Genomic DNA, 20127 nt, shown 5'->3' with positions numbered 1-20127 from the left:
AGAAACTTGCAGGAGAAACCGTAAGTGGCCAATCACAGTTCTTACTGTCTGCACTTAAGTGCATAGGCTCCATAGCCATTAATGCACAATGATACCTCAGAATTTACGTCACAGGGTTACAATTTGCAGTTTTATTGCACCTTAAGTTGACTTGTTTTTGTTTGGGTTTTATTAAAGGTGCTAAATGCAAGATTGGGAGCATTTCTATTGCGTCCCAACCCGGTATTACACCAAAGCATGTAATAGACCCGCCTGTTCACCAGAGGACAACGTGTCAGTGTCACATTTTACCTCGCAGAGACTTAAATATTACACGTCTGTATTAACGTGCAGCACCAGAAGGGGGCTGACTTAGGTTTATGCAAGAAAAACACTTTATGAAGTTAAGGGAAAACATCATGGTCACTGACTTAGGATCAGGCAATAAAACCATTCAGTCATGTTAAGGGAAAATGTCATGGTTGGGCTTAAAATAAACACGTAAACTTAGTAAAACACATACAGAAACAACGTAACGTCAGTACGGGAAACACGAGACAAACGTCACGAGACAAATGTCACTACAAAACACGGGTCTCCCACTTGAAAGTTCTGTTTGTTTGACCCATCCACCTCCCCACCTGCCCACAAATAAGTGGCTTTTCTCACTTTATATAATACGTAACTAGGTCTGAAGTTGGACTTCCGTCACTATACAACATGTGACGAACATCACATGACAACCGTGATTACCGTGAGTACCTCTATATCTTTACATAGACAACAGTTGTTTACTGCTATATCAATGCTCCGGATATCGTATAGAGCACCTTTAAAGTTGAATTCTGTAAAACCAAAATGAGCTGACAGACTCTACCAAGCTCAGTAGAGCTGAGGGGAACTGCAGGGTTAGGCGATCATTTACTGTAGGTTCGTCCCCATGAGAGACATCTTTCACATTACACACAGTAATTTGATCCATTGTTAATATAAGAATATTAATTAACGCAGCTTGAAGTTGCATCGAGTTCTTTCTGCCACCATAAATTGGCATCTTGAACACCTCTCTCTGTTAGGTCACATGCTTCCATTATATAGGCACACAGGATAGGCTTATGTCACTTTTGTGGCTTTTCTATTTATTTACATTAATTCCCTGGACATAAGCGCCATTATTAACCATAATGGATACTTGCCTCAGTCCAAATATTACCCTAATGGAGGCAGAAGCCAATTTGTGCTGAAGGCAGTTGCAGTGAAAACAATTGAGGACACCAGTTTTTCCCCAATTAGACAAGCCGTCCTCAATCAGCTGGTAAAACTTTATCCCCAAGTGTGACACACACAGATTCTACTGTATTCTCTGGTCCACTCTGCTGCTGCTGTGAGAGAAATAGATACTGCCTGAGAGGCATTTTTAGTCTTTAGATGAGGCAGTGCTCTATCCAGCAAGCTGTGGGATTGGTCGGCCTGAGGAAGGTCACCTTACCCCCCCCAAACACACACACGATCATTGATCCATAAACCTATTAGACAACAGAAGGACACAGAGTGAACAGAACGGAGGTATACAGAGAGAGAAATCGAATGAGAGAGGTGAAAGAGGGGAATCAAAAGGTGATCAATGAATATTATAATAGCGATCAAAGACGTAGTACAATCCTGGCTGCTTCTGTACCTGAATACCCAATCTCAAACCAATCACGGCCCGCGAGACACAACCTTAAAGTAATTAGTCAGCCAGTCGACACTCGATCAATTCTGGATCAATTCCTCACTTAGTGCGAGTGTCTGAAAGTGATGCCTCAGTGTTTTATTTTGGCCGTTCTAAAGAAGAAAGAAAAGAAAAAAGACAGAGATGGACGAGAGAAGAAGCAGCCAGCATGAGTCGGCCCTCACCTTTATACGTTCAGCATCAGAAATTACTAGTCCTTTTACTGCTGGCAGTATTATCACACCTGTAAACCAGTGTGGCATCATATAATAAAGTATACATCTGAAAATGCATTATTTAAAAAGGCAGAACTGTCTCTCAAATGCTTTCAGACCTTTCAGATTCAAAGAGCAAATTCTTCCTTTTACATATACTGTATATTCTTTTTCCAATGACATCCTCCACACCATAGACTGTTTATCAGAAGTGGACATAGTCACCGTGACATCACCCATGGGTTTGTGGACTGCCACTTTGAAGTCTTGAGTTTGGCATTTTGGCTGTCACCATCTTGATTTTTGCAACCAGAAGTGACACGACAGGGTGGAGCTAAGTACAACCACACTCTGAATAAGACACTTTCAGGCGACTAAAAGGTTATAATTAACTTCCATGAACTGAAAACACACTGTGAAAGGGTTAAAGTTCTAAGACAAAAACACGGACAACTCCCAGACCAGACAACGCCTTGTTAGCGACCTGTCAATCACAAGGTAGCCCCGCCCTAAAGAATACCATGCTTTATGGTCTATTTGACTCTAAATGGGACCATAATTTACTAAATGAACATCATGCTGTATTAAAGAAGACTTGAAACTAGTGATTGAGACCATAAACTCATGTTTACAATGTTCTCTGAGGTAATAAATCAAGTGAGAAGTAGGGTCATTTTCTCATAGACTTCTATACAATCAGACTTCTTTTTGCGACCAGAGGAGAATAATTCTAGCTGCAGTGATGAAGCCTGTCATTGCTAAACCAAATTCTGCTTCCTGACGGTAACTCTGATCCTCTGTTTGATTTGTCTGTTTCCTCATCTGTATAGTCTCAGCCATCAAAGTGGAATGACTCATTCTTGTAATTCACAGAATAACCAGCCATTGCACTTTTTTTTATTTTTGTTATTTCCTTTGAGGACAATAACATAAACAAACCTTATCTCGTTTGCTACTTCTTAGCACGCACACGCTACAGTGACAGCGACCCACAGCCTCACACACGCAAACAAACCAGAGTGTTAAGATTAACAGGCGGCTGTTTGGTTAGTGGCACGTTGCTGTAAATCCATAAACAGTAAACTGCTATAATAGGTAATCCAGGGGGCTCATTTCTGTGTATTTTCAGTCGGTCTTAGACACAAACATTTGAAATGATTTATGTAAAATTGAGATTTTTTTTGGAAAGCTTCAGGATATACTGTATTTTGTTTAGCTGGAGTCTGTGGTGTCAAGATGTGAATCTGAATAAGACCCATTTTAGAAGAATTGTTTTCTGTTTTGATTGATTGTTATTTTGTAATTTGTTGGTGCTCCTACTTTCCTCTCAGTCTGCTGATCGTCTACTTGTGAACTTGAGAAGTTTAACCCAAACCACAACCTTTTCCTAAACCTAAACTAATTGGTTTTGTCGCGTAACTTTCGTACTTAAGTTACACCACTTCTGGTGTGGCGTAACTTAACCACAATCTTTTCCTAAACCTAACTAAGTAGTTTTTGTGGCCTAAACCTAACCAAGTTGTTTTCCTGTGAAGATGGAAGTTTATTTTAAAAAGACTGGAGCGGAAACTGACGCTGGACATTCGTAGGAAAACACACTAAATATGAGGAATAACCTTCCTACAAACAACATTTTACCTTTTTTTTTAATTATATAAAAGATGGAATTAGGTGCTTATACCATGTAACAGGTTGGAAGACAATTATTTCATTTAACATCCTTCATAGTTTGGATATATGCGATACAGTATAGTATCAAAAGATGATGTGTTATGTTTATGTGCTGATATATAGGTTTTTTTTCTTCTTTTATTTATCTTTATTTAACATGGTTGTATCGTTTATATTTAATTGATGTATATTTATGATTATTTTGTTTGTTTGTTTTTCTTCATATGATGTTTGACTAATTCAAAATTTAAATAAAAACTTAAAAGACAAAACAAATTAAATGGAGGATGAAAGACAAAGAAAGGCAGCAGAGGACCGTCCTGCAAGACAACAGACCAGAAATATAAAACTGAAGAAGCTTTTTGGAGGTTTTCACTGTTTGCTGAAATATACATATTCACAATTATAAGAATTTCAATGGTCTTTTAAAAAGTATTCGTGGGTGTTTCTTAGGTCACTTCCGTTTAAAACCCCTAAAACTGTGGGTCATTTGCTTTCAAACATCCAAAAACAAATTAGTGGCTAAGTGTAGGATGAAAGGAACATGGCGTGTAGGAATTAGAGGTCGTGTTAACGATGGGAGGGAGAGGAGGAACAGGCAGGAGACCTTGTCGGTAATTACCGGAGGATGGGGGGGCATTTAGAGGACGCTGACACTGCAGCTTATCAACTCATAACTGGCCTTCAGCACTTCATATTTCAGCACGAGGGAGCTTTTAGCATGCATCTGGTTATTTGAAAGAGAGAGAATGAATGAAATCATCAGATGACAGAAGAGCGTTTGGGATGCGTGTCTGTCCGAAGAGAGAGGGGTGATAAAATGTTAATCAAACCGTAATGGCTTGAATGTTCTCGCTGATGTATGATTATAATTATCTGTGCCAAAACCGATTACAATTAACACAGAATTAACCTGCGTCCTCTGAACGATAGGATATTTGTTTTATCTAAAGCATAAAACAGGGTTTCATAAGAAAATGCAAGAAAAGCCAATGTCACTGAAATGTCAAATCTACCAGCTGGTTTTCTCCCAAACATCTGCTTGCTCCTTTTCTAGCAAACTCATGAATAACATTATCCAAAAATAAAATTCCCAAAATAACATTTGCTCTCATGCATGAGAAAGTGTGTTTGTGTGTGCTGCTTTCCATTTATAACATTAGATAGAAGGCTCATTTTATTCTCATTGTACGAGCTGCTCTACGAGACGTGACGAAAATAGTCAGCTCTTGAAATACGACACCATTTACAAACCAGCCAGAGAAATGTTGTGTTCATCTTTCATAAAGCTCTTACAAGGTCATCGCAACACAAATAATGCATGCAAATCTCCACAAAACCAGCAGCAAGGCAGACCACTCAGAGTGACATTGTACATCAGATCACCTTTACCCTCTTCATCCACTAACAGACTCATGTCAGACTGTCGTGGAGTTTTAGCTCAAATCACTCCATGATGCCGACGAAATACGACGCAAAATGTTGGCATGTTTGTTTCATTGTTGAAAATCAAATCATTGAAAAAAAATACATTTTTAAAAATGAATGAATTAGTGAAAACTGTGTGACAAATAATCTCAACTCAAAGCCACTTAATAGCTTTTTTTTTTTTAGCTTTAAACTGCATCTCCACTCTTCATCAGCGAATGGAACTAGCTCAGGTGTCAATACGTGACCAAAGAGTGACGGCTCCGATGCACGGATGTCTCATTTTGTTAAATGCCTGTTGCCTTGACTCCTCTCTCTTCGTGTCTCTTCCTCGCCTCTTCCACTCGAATCTCAAGTGGGAGGGACTAAGACAGAAAGAAAGGAGGCAAGGAAAGGAATCGAGGATGTACAAACTGAGAAATGAGTAGTAAGGTGGCAGGGAAAACACAGAGCAGACAAGAGCTGGCTGGAGTTGTGCCGATCTCTGCCTCATTAAAGCATTAATAATTGATTTTTTTCTTACCACTGGGAGGCAGCGTAACAAGCTGTAAACACAACACTGACATATCATCACTTTATAAAGCTGTTGTGGTGAACGTGTTGGTGAACATGTTGCCAAACAGTTGCCTGTTTATCCATCCAGCAAACACGTAGCAACATTAATGTTGTTAGTCATGTTTGTGTCCAACTGATGAATGTAAGAATTAATATTCACTGTTCTTATTGCTCTGATTTGATACCAACTTCTGAGGGAAATTTAAGTCTCCATTGCGACTAGATGCTTGAACTAGTTGCCATCTTTGTCCGTCTGCTGTTTGGTGCTTCAGGTGGTGCAACCAAAACAATGAGCTGAAAGACACTAAAAGGCTCTATAGAGCTGAGGGGAACTGCAGACTTGCGGTGATCAACCCAATCTCACGGAAAGGCGTATATATAGCACGATATTACACAGACATTTCACATGTCATGAGGACGCATTTTAGACTTTTCACGTGTCATGTGTACGCTGCTTTTCTGTGTCATTTGTACGCCACGCAACAAAACTACGGTAACGTCCACTGTTAGATTGAGGCAACAAAACCACTTAGTTAGGTTTAGGAAAAACGTCATTTGGGCTTAAAATAAAACGTAATATGTACGTAAAATACGTATGGAAACTAGGGCTGGGACGATTCACCTCTCTCCCGATTCGATACTATCACGATACTTGGGTGCCGACTCAATATGTATTGCGTTTCTACAAGTATTGCGATTTGATATTGCAATTTATTGCGATTTTTGTAAACTTTTTTAACAGTGGGCCATGGGAAAAAGTTGAATCATACACTTCTAGGGACTTTTACTTTGGAAAATATTTAAATTAATACAGTAAAATGTTTGATTTTCAGCATGTATGTAGTCAGAGATGTCCTGAAGTCAAATATGTCATTGTCATTGTCAGGCATTATTTATAAAAAAATTTCCAGCAACCCAAAAATATTGTTTGTTTTGGTTGACGGAGTTGGAACGGGTATGACGTCACATTACTCAGACTACAACAATAAAAGCGGTAACTTCCTTCTACCTCCGTATAGACTCAAATGAAGCAAATATATAAATTCACGGTATAAAATCACGATACATAGGTGAATTGATTTTTTTTCGCCACCCCTAATGGAAACAACGCAACATAAGTACAACAAATATCACTAATGTAACTTACAAAACAAATCACAGGTGGCCTGGTTAAAAGTTGTGTGTTTGTTGGACCCATCCACCTCCCCTCTCCCCCACCATAAACGTTTTTTCTCGCTTGTTATTCTCCGTCAATAGCTCTGAGCATAGCATATTTACATGTAAAGGTTTACATTGCAGTCAGTACAGACTACATGACGTACAAATGACACGCGAAACGCAAGAAAGGCATTCTTATTGCTCGCTAAATGCCTCGCACATTATCTTGGCATTCACACGCCTTGTCGTGCGAACGGACTCGGGTGATACAGTAATTCTCCGTGGGTTTGTCATTATGAGTGACAACTTTCACATGATAAATAGACATTCGATTGATTTTAATACAGAAATATCAGTAAGTAATGAAAAAGCAAATATTCTGAATATCTACAGAAACAACAAATATAGCACTGAATGGTTCGGACTTTCCTGTGTTTAGAATAAAGGAGCTGATATAAAAAGGAAATATTCCAATCCCTCTTGAGAGATCACCCCAAAGATGTAGATTGATTATTTCAATGAGAGATTGATTGTCTGCTCTTACCAACTGATGTGGGTATATAATGCATTTTATTGAGCCTTTATGTTTGTGTGTTTTTATTGTGTATTTATTGTTTTTATGATGCATTTTTATTGCAACCCTGCCTGCAAGCCTGCTTTTCCTTTCAGGACAATAAAAGTTGATGGTGTGAGTTGTGACCAATAAAGCACTTTAAAGTGTAAAGTGTTCATGTTATAAGTTATATCAACATGAACAGGATTTTAAGGGGCCACAAACAGAGTGTGGATTTTGATTTTGATTTCAATATATAGTATGTAAAACTACTGAAATCCTAAGTTAGGAAACAGCCTTTTTACCCAGCAGCCAACCGGTGTGCGGACGCAGAGCCGCTCATTTGTTCAGTTGGCAGGCTTGAAAAAAGGTGCAATTGGAGCACATTGATTTTTCCTCATGTTGAAAAGCTTTTATTGACATGGCATTTTCTCACCAGAAAGGTTACAGCAGAGGAGAGCAGAACGGGAGGGAGAAGGTGAAACATGAAGGGATACAAAAGAGATGCAGCACCGTGATGGCTCTGCACTTCCTGTAAATTCACCCCACTTTAGCCCACTTTACTGTGTGCTATCCTTTGAAGTGCTGACTTTCTCCCAACACGCTCACACACACAAACACACACACGAAAATATGTGGCTGACTCTTACAACCTTGAAACTCTGGGAGAGACGGCAGGAGAGTCACCTCCGTATTTCTTTTCATGAACACAACACTGAGAAAGGGACGAGACAAAGACTCGAGGACATACTGTATTCAGAGCACATACGACTAATATAAAGCGCAGTGATTCAGACAGACAGGCAGACAGACAGACAGACATATTAGAGCCACGATGGGGATGAGTCTGGAAACCTTCATCACCTTTTAAGATTCGCTCATAACGATAATCTCTTTGTGAAACATCATAATTTCTCTATAAAGAGTCATAAAGCTTGACAGTGGCTTCGTCTCTGGAGAGCCAGATGACGCCTTACTGCTGACACAGCACTAAATCACCATGCCCTCCCGCCTCCTCCTCCTGTTTCCTCCTCTTCCTCCACCACCTCGTTTTTAATGGAAAAACATGCTCACTACTCGTACCTCATTTTTTTCTACCCTATTTGTCTCATTTAACACTTGTTTGCCATCACTTCAAAATAACTTCAACACAATCAATACACTGTTAATGAGCAGGCCATGGGCTCAATTTAAACACGCATAATTTAAGTACAAAAGGCTCAGAAAGGAGAAAATTAAACCAGCAATAACTATAATAACTATAATGCATTTTTTGGCCATATGGGGCAGCGTGTTATCAATACATAGTCGGACAACGGACGCTTCAAACTGAGAGTGAATGCATCTGTTCCATCCGGAGTCTCAGCTCAGAGTAGCAGGAGTCAGATTTCACACAAGACAAACAAGACGAAGGTAGAGGATTTGGTGTCGAAGTGAAAAGCAAACGCACCTTTTTGGCAACATTTCAGATTTAAACCCAATGCTATAAGGGAACCATAACGTTAATGAGTTAATCGCTGCGAGGAGGACGGAGCGGTCACAGCCGGTGTGTGCGGCACAGCAGCGCCAGGTAGACCCTTGCAGCCCCGCAGCAAAAGCTGGACCGGAGAGGCCTGACACACAGCCACCCGACGAATATCAAAGTAAGCACGCTACACATATTGACCCTCATATTTTCTTGTAAAATGTCCGGTGTAATCGGTAACACCGGTGTTGTCACAAGCTTATTAACCGGTGGGAAATTTTCCTCACCGTCACATCCCGAAAACCCAGCAGCTTGTTCAGAGACAAGCAGATTGTTCAGAGAGAGCATCGTCACTAGCACAAGATATCCTGCACCAACCTGCCATTTTTAAATAGCCAAACTACCGTCAATTTTTAATTCACTTGATTAAGAATAAATAAAATAGCAGCTCGCAAAACTACACACTACGACGTACAATTGACGAGGTGCAGATGTTCTCTGATTCTTTGCCGTTGAAATTATTCAGCGAGTGTCCCATTGAAGATGACGGCGGTCAGCTGAAAATCCCGCCCACAATGAGGGGGTACTATCTGCAAGGGAAACATAGCATAAAGACAACGACCTGGTATCAAAAGTCAGTCAAGTCAAGTAGAGCCGTACCATGAAGTGGACACATGGCATAAATCCAGTATTCACTCTCTTTTAGCTCTGATTTTGGTCTCTACCAACTCCTGCTCTTTAGCGGCTAATTGCTCCACTATATACAGCTGCTTTAAGTATTATCTGTCTTATTGTACATTTCTGTCATATTAAATCAAATGCTTAAGCTAAAGCCTAATTAATATGCAAACGTGAATGCCAATCAAACTAAGAAAGTCGGAAAAATTCTTACATGTATAGTGCAGTTCAGTTTTAAATCACTGCTAACTTAATACAACATTTTATGTGATATTAGGCTTTACAAATAGCCTCTTTGTGTATTCTGTGTTTTGGCTTCAAAACACAGACAACGGGTCCAGAAAGAGCTTGAAGTGGAAAACTGGAGAGGTATGTGACATGCCACAACAGTTGGAAAATGAAATTTCAAGGATCCCGGAGGAGAGACTAAATGATAACAGGAAACAGGCAACATGAGCTGTCACAGCATCAAAAGGTGGACATCCAGAGAAAGATCAAGGAGACCATTCACATCTCACCTGAGACCATCCTCCAACAGAGGCACGTGTTACAACTTTACCCCCAAATACAACCATTACCACATGATGACGCCTATAAGCCAGCTCCACTTGCTGAAGAGGTTGAGAGAGGTGAGATGAGGTTGAAGATCAGAAGCTCTGACAGCCAGTAACTTTGATCTTTGAGCTTGTGTTATTTAGTTGCATATAATATTCTCAAATGTCAAGAATGAACTTCCATGCTCATATACAAATAGAGTTGTCTTGAATTGACTTGGAATTATCATGGGGGTTTTTAGCGGCTCTGTGAGGCTGTACTTAGGCACAGCGGTGCTTTGAGTTAAATGCAAATGTCAGCATGCTAACATGCTCGTAATGACAATGCTAACATCTTTATGTTAGCAGGAAATGGTTATCATGTTCACCACCTTAGATTAGTGTGTTAGCGTGGTAATATTTGCTAATTACTAAAATCAAAGTACAGCTGAGGCTGATGGGAAGGTCATTAGTATTTGGTTATAAACCAAAGTATTGGACAAATTAAAAATTTGCCTTGATGATGGTACTAGATGATAAATCAGAGGAATCACCAAAGTCAGTTGGTTTCATTATGTGGGGACCATAAAATTCAAGTTAATCCGTCCATTAGTTGTTGAGATATTTAAGTCTGTACCAAAGTGGTGGACCGACCGACCCAAATTGCCGCTTTCTTGGCTAAAAGGTTGCCAGAGGTGAGACAGTCTGCAGATGTTAAATTAAAGGCAAACATGAAAGTTTGACAGAGCTAATTTATGAAGATGTAGGCAGAAAGGGATCTGGAGTGGTATTTTACTTGTCTCATTAGCATGTTGAATTTTCTGATACAAAATCTAAAATGCGATGTGAGTTTAGATTACATTAGACGACTTTATTATTTCCCAGAGAGGAAATAAGTTTTTTCGCCCACGCACGATGACAAATAACAAAAGAGACACAAGTCAGACCGGTCACAGAGGACAACATATGAAAGACAAGCTGCTGAACCAACAGTACAAACACACAAACTAACACATATTCAAAGAGCACTTTAGTGTAACCCAGGAGACGCCTTGCCACTTAAGTAAAGAGGACCTATTATGCTCATTTTCAGGTGCATACTAGTATTTTGGGTTTCTACTAGAAACATGTTTACATGCTTTAATGTTAAAAAAAATGCTTTATTTTCTCATAGCAGCTGTGCTGCAGCACCTCTTTCAGCCCTCTGTCTGAAACGCTCTGTTTGAGCTCCTGCCCCACCCCCTCTTGAAAAGTCCAGTCTGCTTCATTGGTCCACTGTTGTGATTAGTCAATCAAACCAAACTCTTTGGACTTCGCTCCAGCTCCGCTCTAACTAGCTTTGTTTGAGGGCGTGCCAAACTAGCTGCTAGGCAGGTATTAAGCAAATGTGTTACTTGGCGACATCACCACATTACAGAAGAAAAGGCGGGACTTGAATCACGGCGTTTCAGGTAGTTCAGGACTTTGGGCTTTGTAGCTTTACAGACCTTTTACATGCACAAAAAAAAATATAACACACTAAAGGAAAGGGAAAAAACACACAAGCATAATAAGTCCCATTTAAAACAATGTATTTAATACAAACGATCACACATTAAACGAAAGGCAGACCACAACTGAGGAAAGTGGGACCAGAAAATAGGCCATAAATGTTCAGCTGTAACAATATATATGAAAGGAAACCTTAAGAATTATGGCAAAAATAAAACCCATACCTAAGAAAACAAGCAAGTATCACATCTCATTCAAAAGTTTCATAGCTATGGGCAAAAACGACCCTCTAATTCTTTCTGTGGAGCATTTTAGAGCATTTAAACTACAAAAACAAACAGAAAAAACAGACCATTAAACTGAAGTATGGTTTGAGCTCTCCCAGCAGACAAACCAGTTATAACAAATACTGCAGATCACACAAAACACATAAACTGCATTAAAAATCTAAACAAACCTGTTTCACCTCTTTTCTCTCAACATAAAAAAGGATAAAGGAGAATTACAAATCACAGCAGCTATTGATGTTTTAGCCTTTCTGAGAACATCATTGTGTCCATTTAAAGCAGATCCAGGGATTAAATTCAGACGTCCCAGCGAGGACACGATGAGAAGGATCAAATGTACAACATCTAATACCTGAAATTCAACCACAACCTGCGCTGAGCCTTCGGAGCGCAGCCTGTTGTTAAATATCCTCTCGTGTACCTAAATCCCTAATATCATCATGCCGTTATACTCAATCTCTAAACTCCGCATCAGATTCTGCAGTAATGCAGAGCTCCAAAAATAGCTCACATACAATATCTATCCCTCAAGTGATTTCAGTCCGAGGTGACGCCGCAGACTGTCAGTGTGTCTGACAGGATTTATGGTTAATGTGCATAATATTCAGCAAATTACTGGATCTTGAAGAAAAGTTAAGTGTCTCTCTGTCTCGCACGCACACTTCTCACCCAGTCAGCATTCGTACTGCACTGTTGTGCTCATCATTAGAGCTTCTGACAGCAGCATTAAAAGTGATAGATGTGTGCTGTTAGCTCTGATGGACTGCGCTACAGAACAGGTTACTACTGAACAAATCACTTGTTTGATTGAGTCAAATTATTAAAACGGTCTGAAGGTATACCAAAACTCCAAAGTGGATGCAGAGTTCATTACAGCTCATAAAAGTGTTGGACCAAATGAGCGACATAATGACAGCTTTGCTTGTCTTAAGTGTCATTCTTGCAGAGGAGCTAGAAATGTAAAGTATGTCCTGAGGATGGTGCCAGAGTAAAGGTCTTTGGGTCAAATCAAAAGATTTATCTGTGGGACCTTTAATTTAATGATATAGACCTTGATATTTACTGTGCACAATGAAAACTATGCATAGTAGCACTAGAGGGAAACATAGACTGTATATAAGAAGTAGACGTAGTCATTGTGACGTCACCCATTGGTTTGTGGACTGCCGTTTTGAAGTCTCGAGTTCGGCAGTTTGGTTGTTTGCAACCAGAAGTGACACAAGAGGGTGGAGCTAAGTACAACCAAACGCTGAACAAGACATTTTCAGGCCACCAAAAAGGTTATAATTAACTTCAATGAACTGAAAACACACTGTGAAAGGGTTAAAGTTCAAAGACGAAAACACAGACAACTCCCAGACCAGACAATGCTTTGGTAACGACCTGTCCATCACAAGGTAGCCATGCCCTAAAGCATACCCTGCTTTATGGACTATTTGACTCTAAATGGGACCATAATTTACTAAATGAACATTTACAAAGTAGGGAAGAGTGAGTCCATACCTGTGGTTTTCTAACCGGGTTTCGAGGAGGCTCGAGGATCCTGGAGGGGTTTCCAGCTGGTCCCCTGAAAAATGTGGAACACATCAATTACACTCCATCACTGCAGCCAATAAAAACTGTTTTGATCAGGCGTTTCACCCTCCTCTGTTATCCTCTAACTCTCAGCTTCCATCTGTGTGGAGCTGTGAGATAACATAGAAGCTCTTTTTTGATATATTAACTGAAGGTTAGGAAAACGTCTTCAAATGCCTTGTTTTGTCCGACCAACAGTCCAAAACCCAAAGCTTTTTCAATTTACAGTAATATAAAACAGAGACAAGCAGCAAACCCTCAAATTAGAGGAGCTGAAACCATATCATGTTTGGTATTTTTCATTTAAAAAACGACGATTAATCTGCCAACTCCTCGAATTACGCCAAGTTGCAAGAAGCTTCCTGGAAAGAAAGAAATAATGGAAATTATTTGGAAATTACAGACTGGGCTTGAATGCAGGGTCAGAAAACAGAATAGCTCCCACTGGGCTTCATTAGGAGGAAGATAGGGACAGCGACAGAAGCATCTCCACACACACACACACATACAGTACACACACACTGTATATGCCACCACTCTGTCAACAATCACAGGTAGAATGGTAGTAAATACATTTCAGCCATACACTCAAAATATTTGGAAATGATTCAAGCGTCAAGCAGCTCTGACTGAACATAAAAGGACAGAAAGTGATTTTTGTTTTGTTTTGGCTGCTTCCATCCCGGCTCTAAGCTGCCGACTGAGCCCCGAGAGAGGCAAGCCGCTGTGCAGTGGAGATAAGGCTCCACCTGCCAGCCATGCTCATCACTGTGTCTGTGTGTGTTTGTCTGAGACACTGTGTGTGTGTGTGTGTGTGTGTGTGTGTCGCCGTCCCAGGTCTGCCAAGATAAGAGGCTCTCAGGAACCCAACCGCAAAATCTTAGCTACACTAAACACCCAGCAGAGATCAAGTCAACCGGTACAAAGGAAAAATACATATATTTTTTGGAATAGAGTGAAATGAAAAAAGATAAACAGAAAGGTAATTTCCTCTACAGCGGCAACAGCAACACCTATCTGCTCTCTACTGTGTGGTAACGTTAATTAAAGGAGAGGCACCTGGCCTCAGGTCTCTGGAAGCTCATTCCTGCAACTTGCCAAAAAAATGTAGTGCTTGTTAAAAGCAATTATACTAAGTCATGACGAGAGACCTTTCTCTTAATTATGACTTAGCATGTCAGAATTATTAAATTATTTCTCATACCCATGACTTTATATCTCATATCTATGATTTTGTACCTCATAATTATGAGAAACCTTCTCAAAATTATGACATATTCTAATTATTTATTACACAGCTTTTTTGAATACTCGATTTTACTACTACTACTACTTTATAACAGACCGTTGCTATGTATAACAGACCGTTGCTATGGACACAGTTCTGCTGTCGGACCGTTTTTGTTTCAAATTATGGATTTCTTAAGTAACTAGCCGTGTAATAAGCGGGATAATGTACAGCTAGTGGGTCATTATTGTGAAATAAACCCATTCAGGGCGATGAAAGACCCCGACGCGAAACAGCGGGTCCACTCGGGGTGCTGCAGCACCCTGTCAGGGTTTATTTCACAACAATGACTGGTTCGCTGTACATTATCCCTTACGTGATACAGTCATAATTATGAGAAATTTATGAGAAATGCTCTCATAATTATGACTTAGTATAAGATACTTATCTCATTATGAGAAATTTTCTTAAAAGTATTACTTTAATATAAATTATACAGTCATAATTATGAGAAACTGACTCATCTTATAATTGTGAGAAAACTTGGCAAAATCACAAGATATTTCCTAATAATTATGTAATGCTAAGGCACAAATATGAGAAACTTTCCTATGATTATGACTTAAAATAGTAGTATTTGATAATTATGACAGTATCTGGTATTATTTGTATCTATTTATCACACGGCCGGCGCTCTACGGTCTGCTATTTCTTTATAGCAGACCGTTGCTATGTATAACAGACCGTTGCTATGGATGCAGTTCTGATGTCGGTCTCTGGACCGTTTTTGTGTCAAATTATTGATTTCTTAAGTAGTCAGTAAGTAGTAGTAAGTAGTAGTGTAATAAGCGGGATAATGTACAGCTAGCGGGTCATTGTTGTGAAATGTTCATTTCACAACAATGACTCGCTGTTGTACATTTTACACATCTTATTACGAGAAACCTCAACACTCTGAGAGTGAGATACAAAGTCATAAGTCAAGTCACTGCCTCATAACTTTTAGTCAAAATGATGCAAAAGTGTCTCACAATTATGAGATAATGTCATAATTATAAGAAAAACACTCATAAATGGTGGAAATGGGCTTCTGTAGAAGAGTAAAGGATATCGTGGGGAGTTTCTCTCCTCGTTTTAACATCAGCAACTGAAACAGTGTCTACAGTCTATCATAGATCCCTCGTTTTATCATGTAGAGGTATAAAGAAACATCTGTTTCTTTCTGTTTTACACAAACAGAGTTAAATCACAAGCTGACATCTCTTTACAAATTCACACCACATACATCCACGCCCCGACACCACAATTCTACTTACAAGCTGCTGATAGAAACTCTTTCTTGTATCGGCAGCTCTCCATTTCTCAATCTTTCTGAGAAAAAGACAGGAAGTGTAATAGGAAGGGAAGTATTGTGTACATGTGTCTCGTTGCGATGTCGCCTGCCTCTGCAAGAATTTATGAGTAATGTCGTATCGGGCTACTTTGACTCTACCAAAAGGCTTCTCTGAATGAATGTGTTTGTTTAAAACTCAAGAAAAGGAAGCAGATACCACGAGTCATGCCTGTGTCGGCATGAAGAAGTGTGTGTGATCTTATGGTGTAACCATGACAAGAGCAGCACTGACTAAACTCCTCATCCTCGTGATCCTCGCCTTCATCATCTGCCTCCCAGAGTTCTTCACATTGTACAGAGGTGGGTCATCCAAAACAACTTCGGATGGAGGTTTATCCACTCCGTCTGTGAGTGTGTGTGTGTATGACTGTTTTTACAAATGCTTCACAACCTTCAGAAGCATCAAAAAGGTTGTGATTAAGAGTGTTTGCTTTGGCTCTGTTTTCCTACAAGTTTTGTTCAAACTTTATATCAAAAGTCTACCTTTAAAAGAAGTCAACTTTATTTAGTTGAGTCACTTTGTCCTGTTTCTTCCTCTTTTTGTAAACTCCGTTTCATCATCTATCTGTCTTTCTTTCTGAGCTAAAACTCCCAAATATAGCCCTATACAAAACTGACTGACAGCTGCTTTGAAAAGATTTCCGTATTGTGTTGCCTTGAAAAGCTTGTTCTCTTTTTGAGAGCATCTCGCTTTAGGCTTTGTACCCATGCACGTGTTTGCCTTCAATGGTTTTGCTTTTTGTCTGTGCCTCTCCTGTCTGTCTTTGTGTGTCACATATAAACTGGAGGCAATAGCTTCCATTTTGAGATCTTGCTCTGATTTCTGACTTGAGAGCACTTTGCATTTTCTCCACTGTAAGCCTGCTCCTGTCGAGAAATCGTTCTGAATTTTCTGTAGTTCATTCTCTTTCTCCTTTCAGTATCAAAAGTGAACTTCCTCTGCCTGCCTTACCGACCTTGTGAGCGAGCAAATCAAGTGAAGAAAGGGACAAATGGGAAGATGGGGGATGCTGAAATTAGGAGAAAGGATATGTGTGACCCCACACAGACACCAGAAAGTGAACAGTGGGAGCAGGACTGCACACAGGAGAATCAAAACAACACAACAGATCCTGAGTCCGACTCCAGGAGAGGCGGTGAAGACCCAGAAAAGAGCTGGTTCATGTGTGAAACGGACATGGACATCGCAGAATTACAAAGCAACATGTCATCTTCAGGTATTGCAGTTTTACAGATAACATTTTGTTGTTTTTAGCCATGCGGCTATAGGGATGTCAGTCGGTCCAAAACTTTGGTCCAGACTGAAATATACAACAACTATTGGATGGATTGAAATTCAATCTTATACAGACATTCATGGTCCCCAGACGATGAATCCTACTGACTTTGGTGATCCCCTGGCTTTTCCTCTAACGCCACCATGAGGTTTCTACTGTCTAGTGAAATATCTCCAGCTCATCGCCTCATGTCTATTTAAGGCTAGGGTCGGTACTGCTGAGAAAGAGTATACTAGATTTAGAATATGATCTGGCCGAAAAACCGAGCACAATGTTGCCAACTCTTTTCCAATGAAAGTAGCTAGCAGTGCTAGCTCCAAAAGTCCCTAAATCTGGCGGGAAAGTTGCAAAGTCGGCAACACTCTCAGTCCGTTGCTTCAAGCAGATTGACTCTGGGGACTCGCATTAGAGTGGTACAGGAATTAGTCCTAAAACCTCGTAAATGAGTTATTATTTTAGCCCTTACACTTACAAGATTTTAACGTTTTGCTCTACGATATAAAATACATCTATAAATATCCCACTCATGACTTTTAAAACCTTTGTGTCTTAAAAAAGGCGGTTGCTAACAAGTGGCTAAATGAGACTACTTAACATCATCACGCTGACTGGTCTGCCTTTACAGCCTTGTTGTGTATATCTGCGCTCATGCGGCCGTGTTGTAGTTCGTTTATAGCCTAACATTAACTTTTTACTTCTGGCGATTGCATTCACGCTTCAAAAATCATAAAAGTGGTGTGTTCATTTGTGGAGATTATCTTGCTGAACAAAACATGTAAGTATCACAAACGTTTGTAGAGCTTATTTTCTGCTATAATCCAAAACCCAATGGAAAAATCACATTGGCTTTTTGTCGAGGGAACCAGGGTGATGCTAACTTCATGGTTGGACTAAAAAAAGCAGTATTGCGCCACACTAGCGCATCTGCCTAGTTGGGTACAGCCTCATAGAGCCTCTAGCATGACTGCTAAAAAGACAATGATAATTAATCTATGGCAAGGGTGCACTTGCTAGCTTTCTGAGCTTCGGATCTTCAACTACATCGCACAGTTTCTTCAGCCAATGTACCTTTAATCTATACATTCATCTATCTATCCATTCACAGCTATAAAAACACACTTGGAGGTGTCAGTGAAGCTTCGACTTGGAGATACAGACACCCTGAATCTCACTTTGTACAGCCACAATAATCAAAGCTCCTTATACCTCCACCAACCTGAGGAGGAGGAAGAGGAGGAGAAGGATGATGAAGGACAAAAGAAGGCATTTTACTGCTGTCTCCCTGTCTCACGCAACCCAAGGTCAGCCAATCAAAGCCGCTGTCTCCTTTGGCTCGCCAATCAAACAGTTTTGACTGGAACAGCAAAGGAAAAGCTGCCATGGAAACGGACACAGAAAGGTTGGTGTGAGGATGAGAGAGCTCTTTGTTCCCTGTGTGGTCAGTGTGGCTTTACTCTGAGATTGGAAAGGAGAGGAGAGGGAAAAGATTGGCCAATCAGTTTTCATTTTAGGTTAAATTGATTCAATCTCATTCAAACCCGTCTTCTCTCTCAGTCCACAGAGGAGTCATTTTTTTCAATAGAACAAATTTCCCTCAATTCTTCTTCTCTTGACTTCAATCTCGGCTGTGTGGCTTTGTTTCCCTTCCTCTCTCTGTACTGTAGGATCTGAGAATTACAGTACATCTTAATCTACTGTATCTCCGAGGCTGTATTGATTCTGGCTTGCTCTCTTTCTATTGGTCTCTCCAACACTCCCCCAAGCCTAAAGCTACGACTAAGTCATATTTTCCAGTGTGTGTGTGTATGTGTGTGTGTGCTGAAAGCTGGATATCCATCTCACTTTAATTTTTCCACTAAACTTTTCCATGCTCTCCCGTTCTGTTTCCTTTCTCCTCATATATCTGCTGTTATTTCTTCACTTTTGTCTCATTTCTGTTTGTGGCATGGATTTATTTCCTCTGTTTATTTTCTCCCCTCTTTTGCTCTCCAATTACATCTGTTGGGTGTGAACATACATGTAGCAACAAGAGAAAGCACCTAAATGCAGACAATTGGGAAGAAAGGAAAAGTTAAGGGATTTACTGATAAAATGAAGGTACATGAGCCGGCACAGATTTCAGGGTTAAGGGTTCAGGTTGTTTGTGTTTTCTGACATTACATAGACAAAAAAATCAATTGTCTAATCAAAGAAATAGTTGACAGATTAATCAATAAAGAAAATAATAGTTGGATCTTTTGTGTTACCTAAATCTGTCTCTGTATAAATCCCTCTCTGTCCTCCAGAGGAGTGGCGGTGTGTGTTCAGGGTGACCTGGCTGGCTCTGCTGTGTGTGGTGATGCTGACTATAGTCACAGTTGTGCTCGGAAAAATCTACTATAGGGAACGCTTACGCAGTAAGACACACACACACACACACACACACGCCCAATGGGTTGGTCTGATCTTTTGAAGTTGATCTGAAAATATTTCTTATTTTTAACAGGAAAGCCCAACTTGCACTCTGTTGCTTACGACATCACCGGCCAGCAGTTGAACGGTAAATGTGAATTTCTGTCCTCTGAATTTTTCTTGAATACAACTTTCTACTCAACTTCACAGTGTGTGCAGACACCTCATAAACCCAGATACACACTTCTCTCTCTCAGTGCCTGTGTTCATGAGTTCATCTTACGGTTAACATGACATTTTGCAATATTCAATTCAAAATACGTTGAATTCAAAAAGTTCGAGGCAAACAAGTACACAAATACACATAAACAATCAATTTCAATTCAATTTCAATTTCAATTTTCAATTTATTTTTGTATAGCGTCAAATCACAACAGAAGTTATCTCAAGACGCTTTATATATAGAGCAGGTCTTAGACCGTACACCATAGTTTAGAGACCCAACATGATCCCCCAAGCGCGCTGTGGCCAGTAAA

General features: G+C 40.0%; 2 protein-coding genes and 1 long non-coding RNA gene across 5 annotated transcripts in view; 2 read left to right on the top strand and 1 right to left on the bottom strand.

Annotated features, from left to right (window-relative positions):
- Positions 1–20127, bottom strand: part of klhl5 (kelch-like family member 5) — a 66845-nt gene that overhangs the window by 43919 nt on the left and 2799 nt on the right. Inside the window, exons 1-2 of one of the 3 annotated variants that reach the window (XM_037765373.1) lie at positions 15847–15976; positions 13231–13294 (exon numbers count right to left, since the gene is read on the bottom strand). The exons of 1 other annotated variant lie outside the window; for it this stretch is intronic. In XM_037765373.1, the coding sequence (XP_037621301.1) occupies positions 13231–13294; positions 15847–15889 (107 nt within the window). In that variant the 5' untranslated portion in view covers positions 15890–15976. Of the gene's footprint in view, positions 1–13230; positions 13295–15846; positions 15977–20127 lie in introns of those variants that run through there. One more of the 3 variants, XM_037765374.1, reaches the window with a different exon arrangement.
- LOC119485649 overlaps positions 4007–20127 on the top strand; it is a 22695-nt gene continuing 6574 nt past the window's right edge. The window contains exons 1-3 of the long non-coding RNA XR_005206323.1: positions 4007–4017; positions 5411–5413; positions 6509–6517. This is a non-coding gene — a long non-coding RNA (uncharacterized LOC119485649). The remainder of the gene's footprint in view (positions 4018–5410; positions 5414–6508; positions 6518–20127) is intronic.
- The window catches only part of LOC119485647, an 8322-nt gene continuing 4103 nt past the window's right edge, over positions 15909–20127 (top strand). The window contains exons 1-5 of the mRNA XM_037765378.1: positions 15909–16223; positions 16844–17140; positions 18306–18599; positions 19486–19596; positions 19686–19739. Coding sequence (XP_037621306.1) covers positions 16136–16223; positions 16844–17140; positions 18306–18599; positions 19486–19596; positions 19686–19739 — 844 coding nt within the window. The 5' untranslated portion in view covers positions 15909–16135. The remainder of the gene's footprint in view (positions 16224–16843; positions 17141–18305; positions 18600–19485; positions 19597–19685; positions 19740–20127) is intronic.

The sequence above is a fragment of the Sebastes umbrosus genome, chromosome 3 (genome assembly GCF_015220745.1).
Source record: "Sebastes umbrosus isolate fSebUmb1 chromosome 3, fSebUmb1.pri, whole genome shotgun sequence".
Classification (NCBI taxonomy): Eukaryota; Metazoa; Chordata; class Actinopteri; order Perciformes; family Sebastidae; genus Sebastes; species Sebastes umbrosus.
The sequence above is the reverse complement of the archived record's forward strand: the minus strand, read 5'-3'. Positions and strand labels throughout refer to the sequence as shown.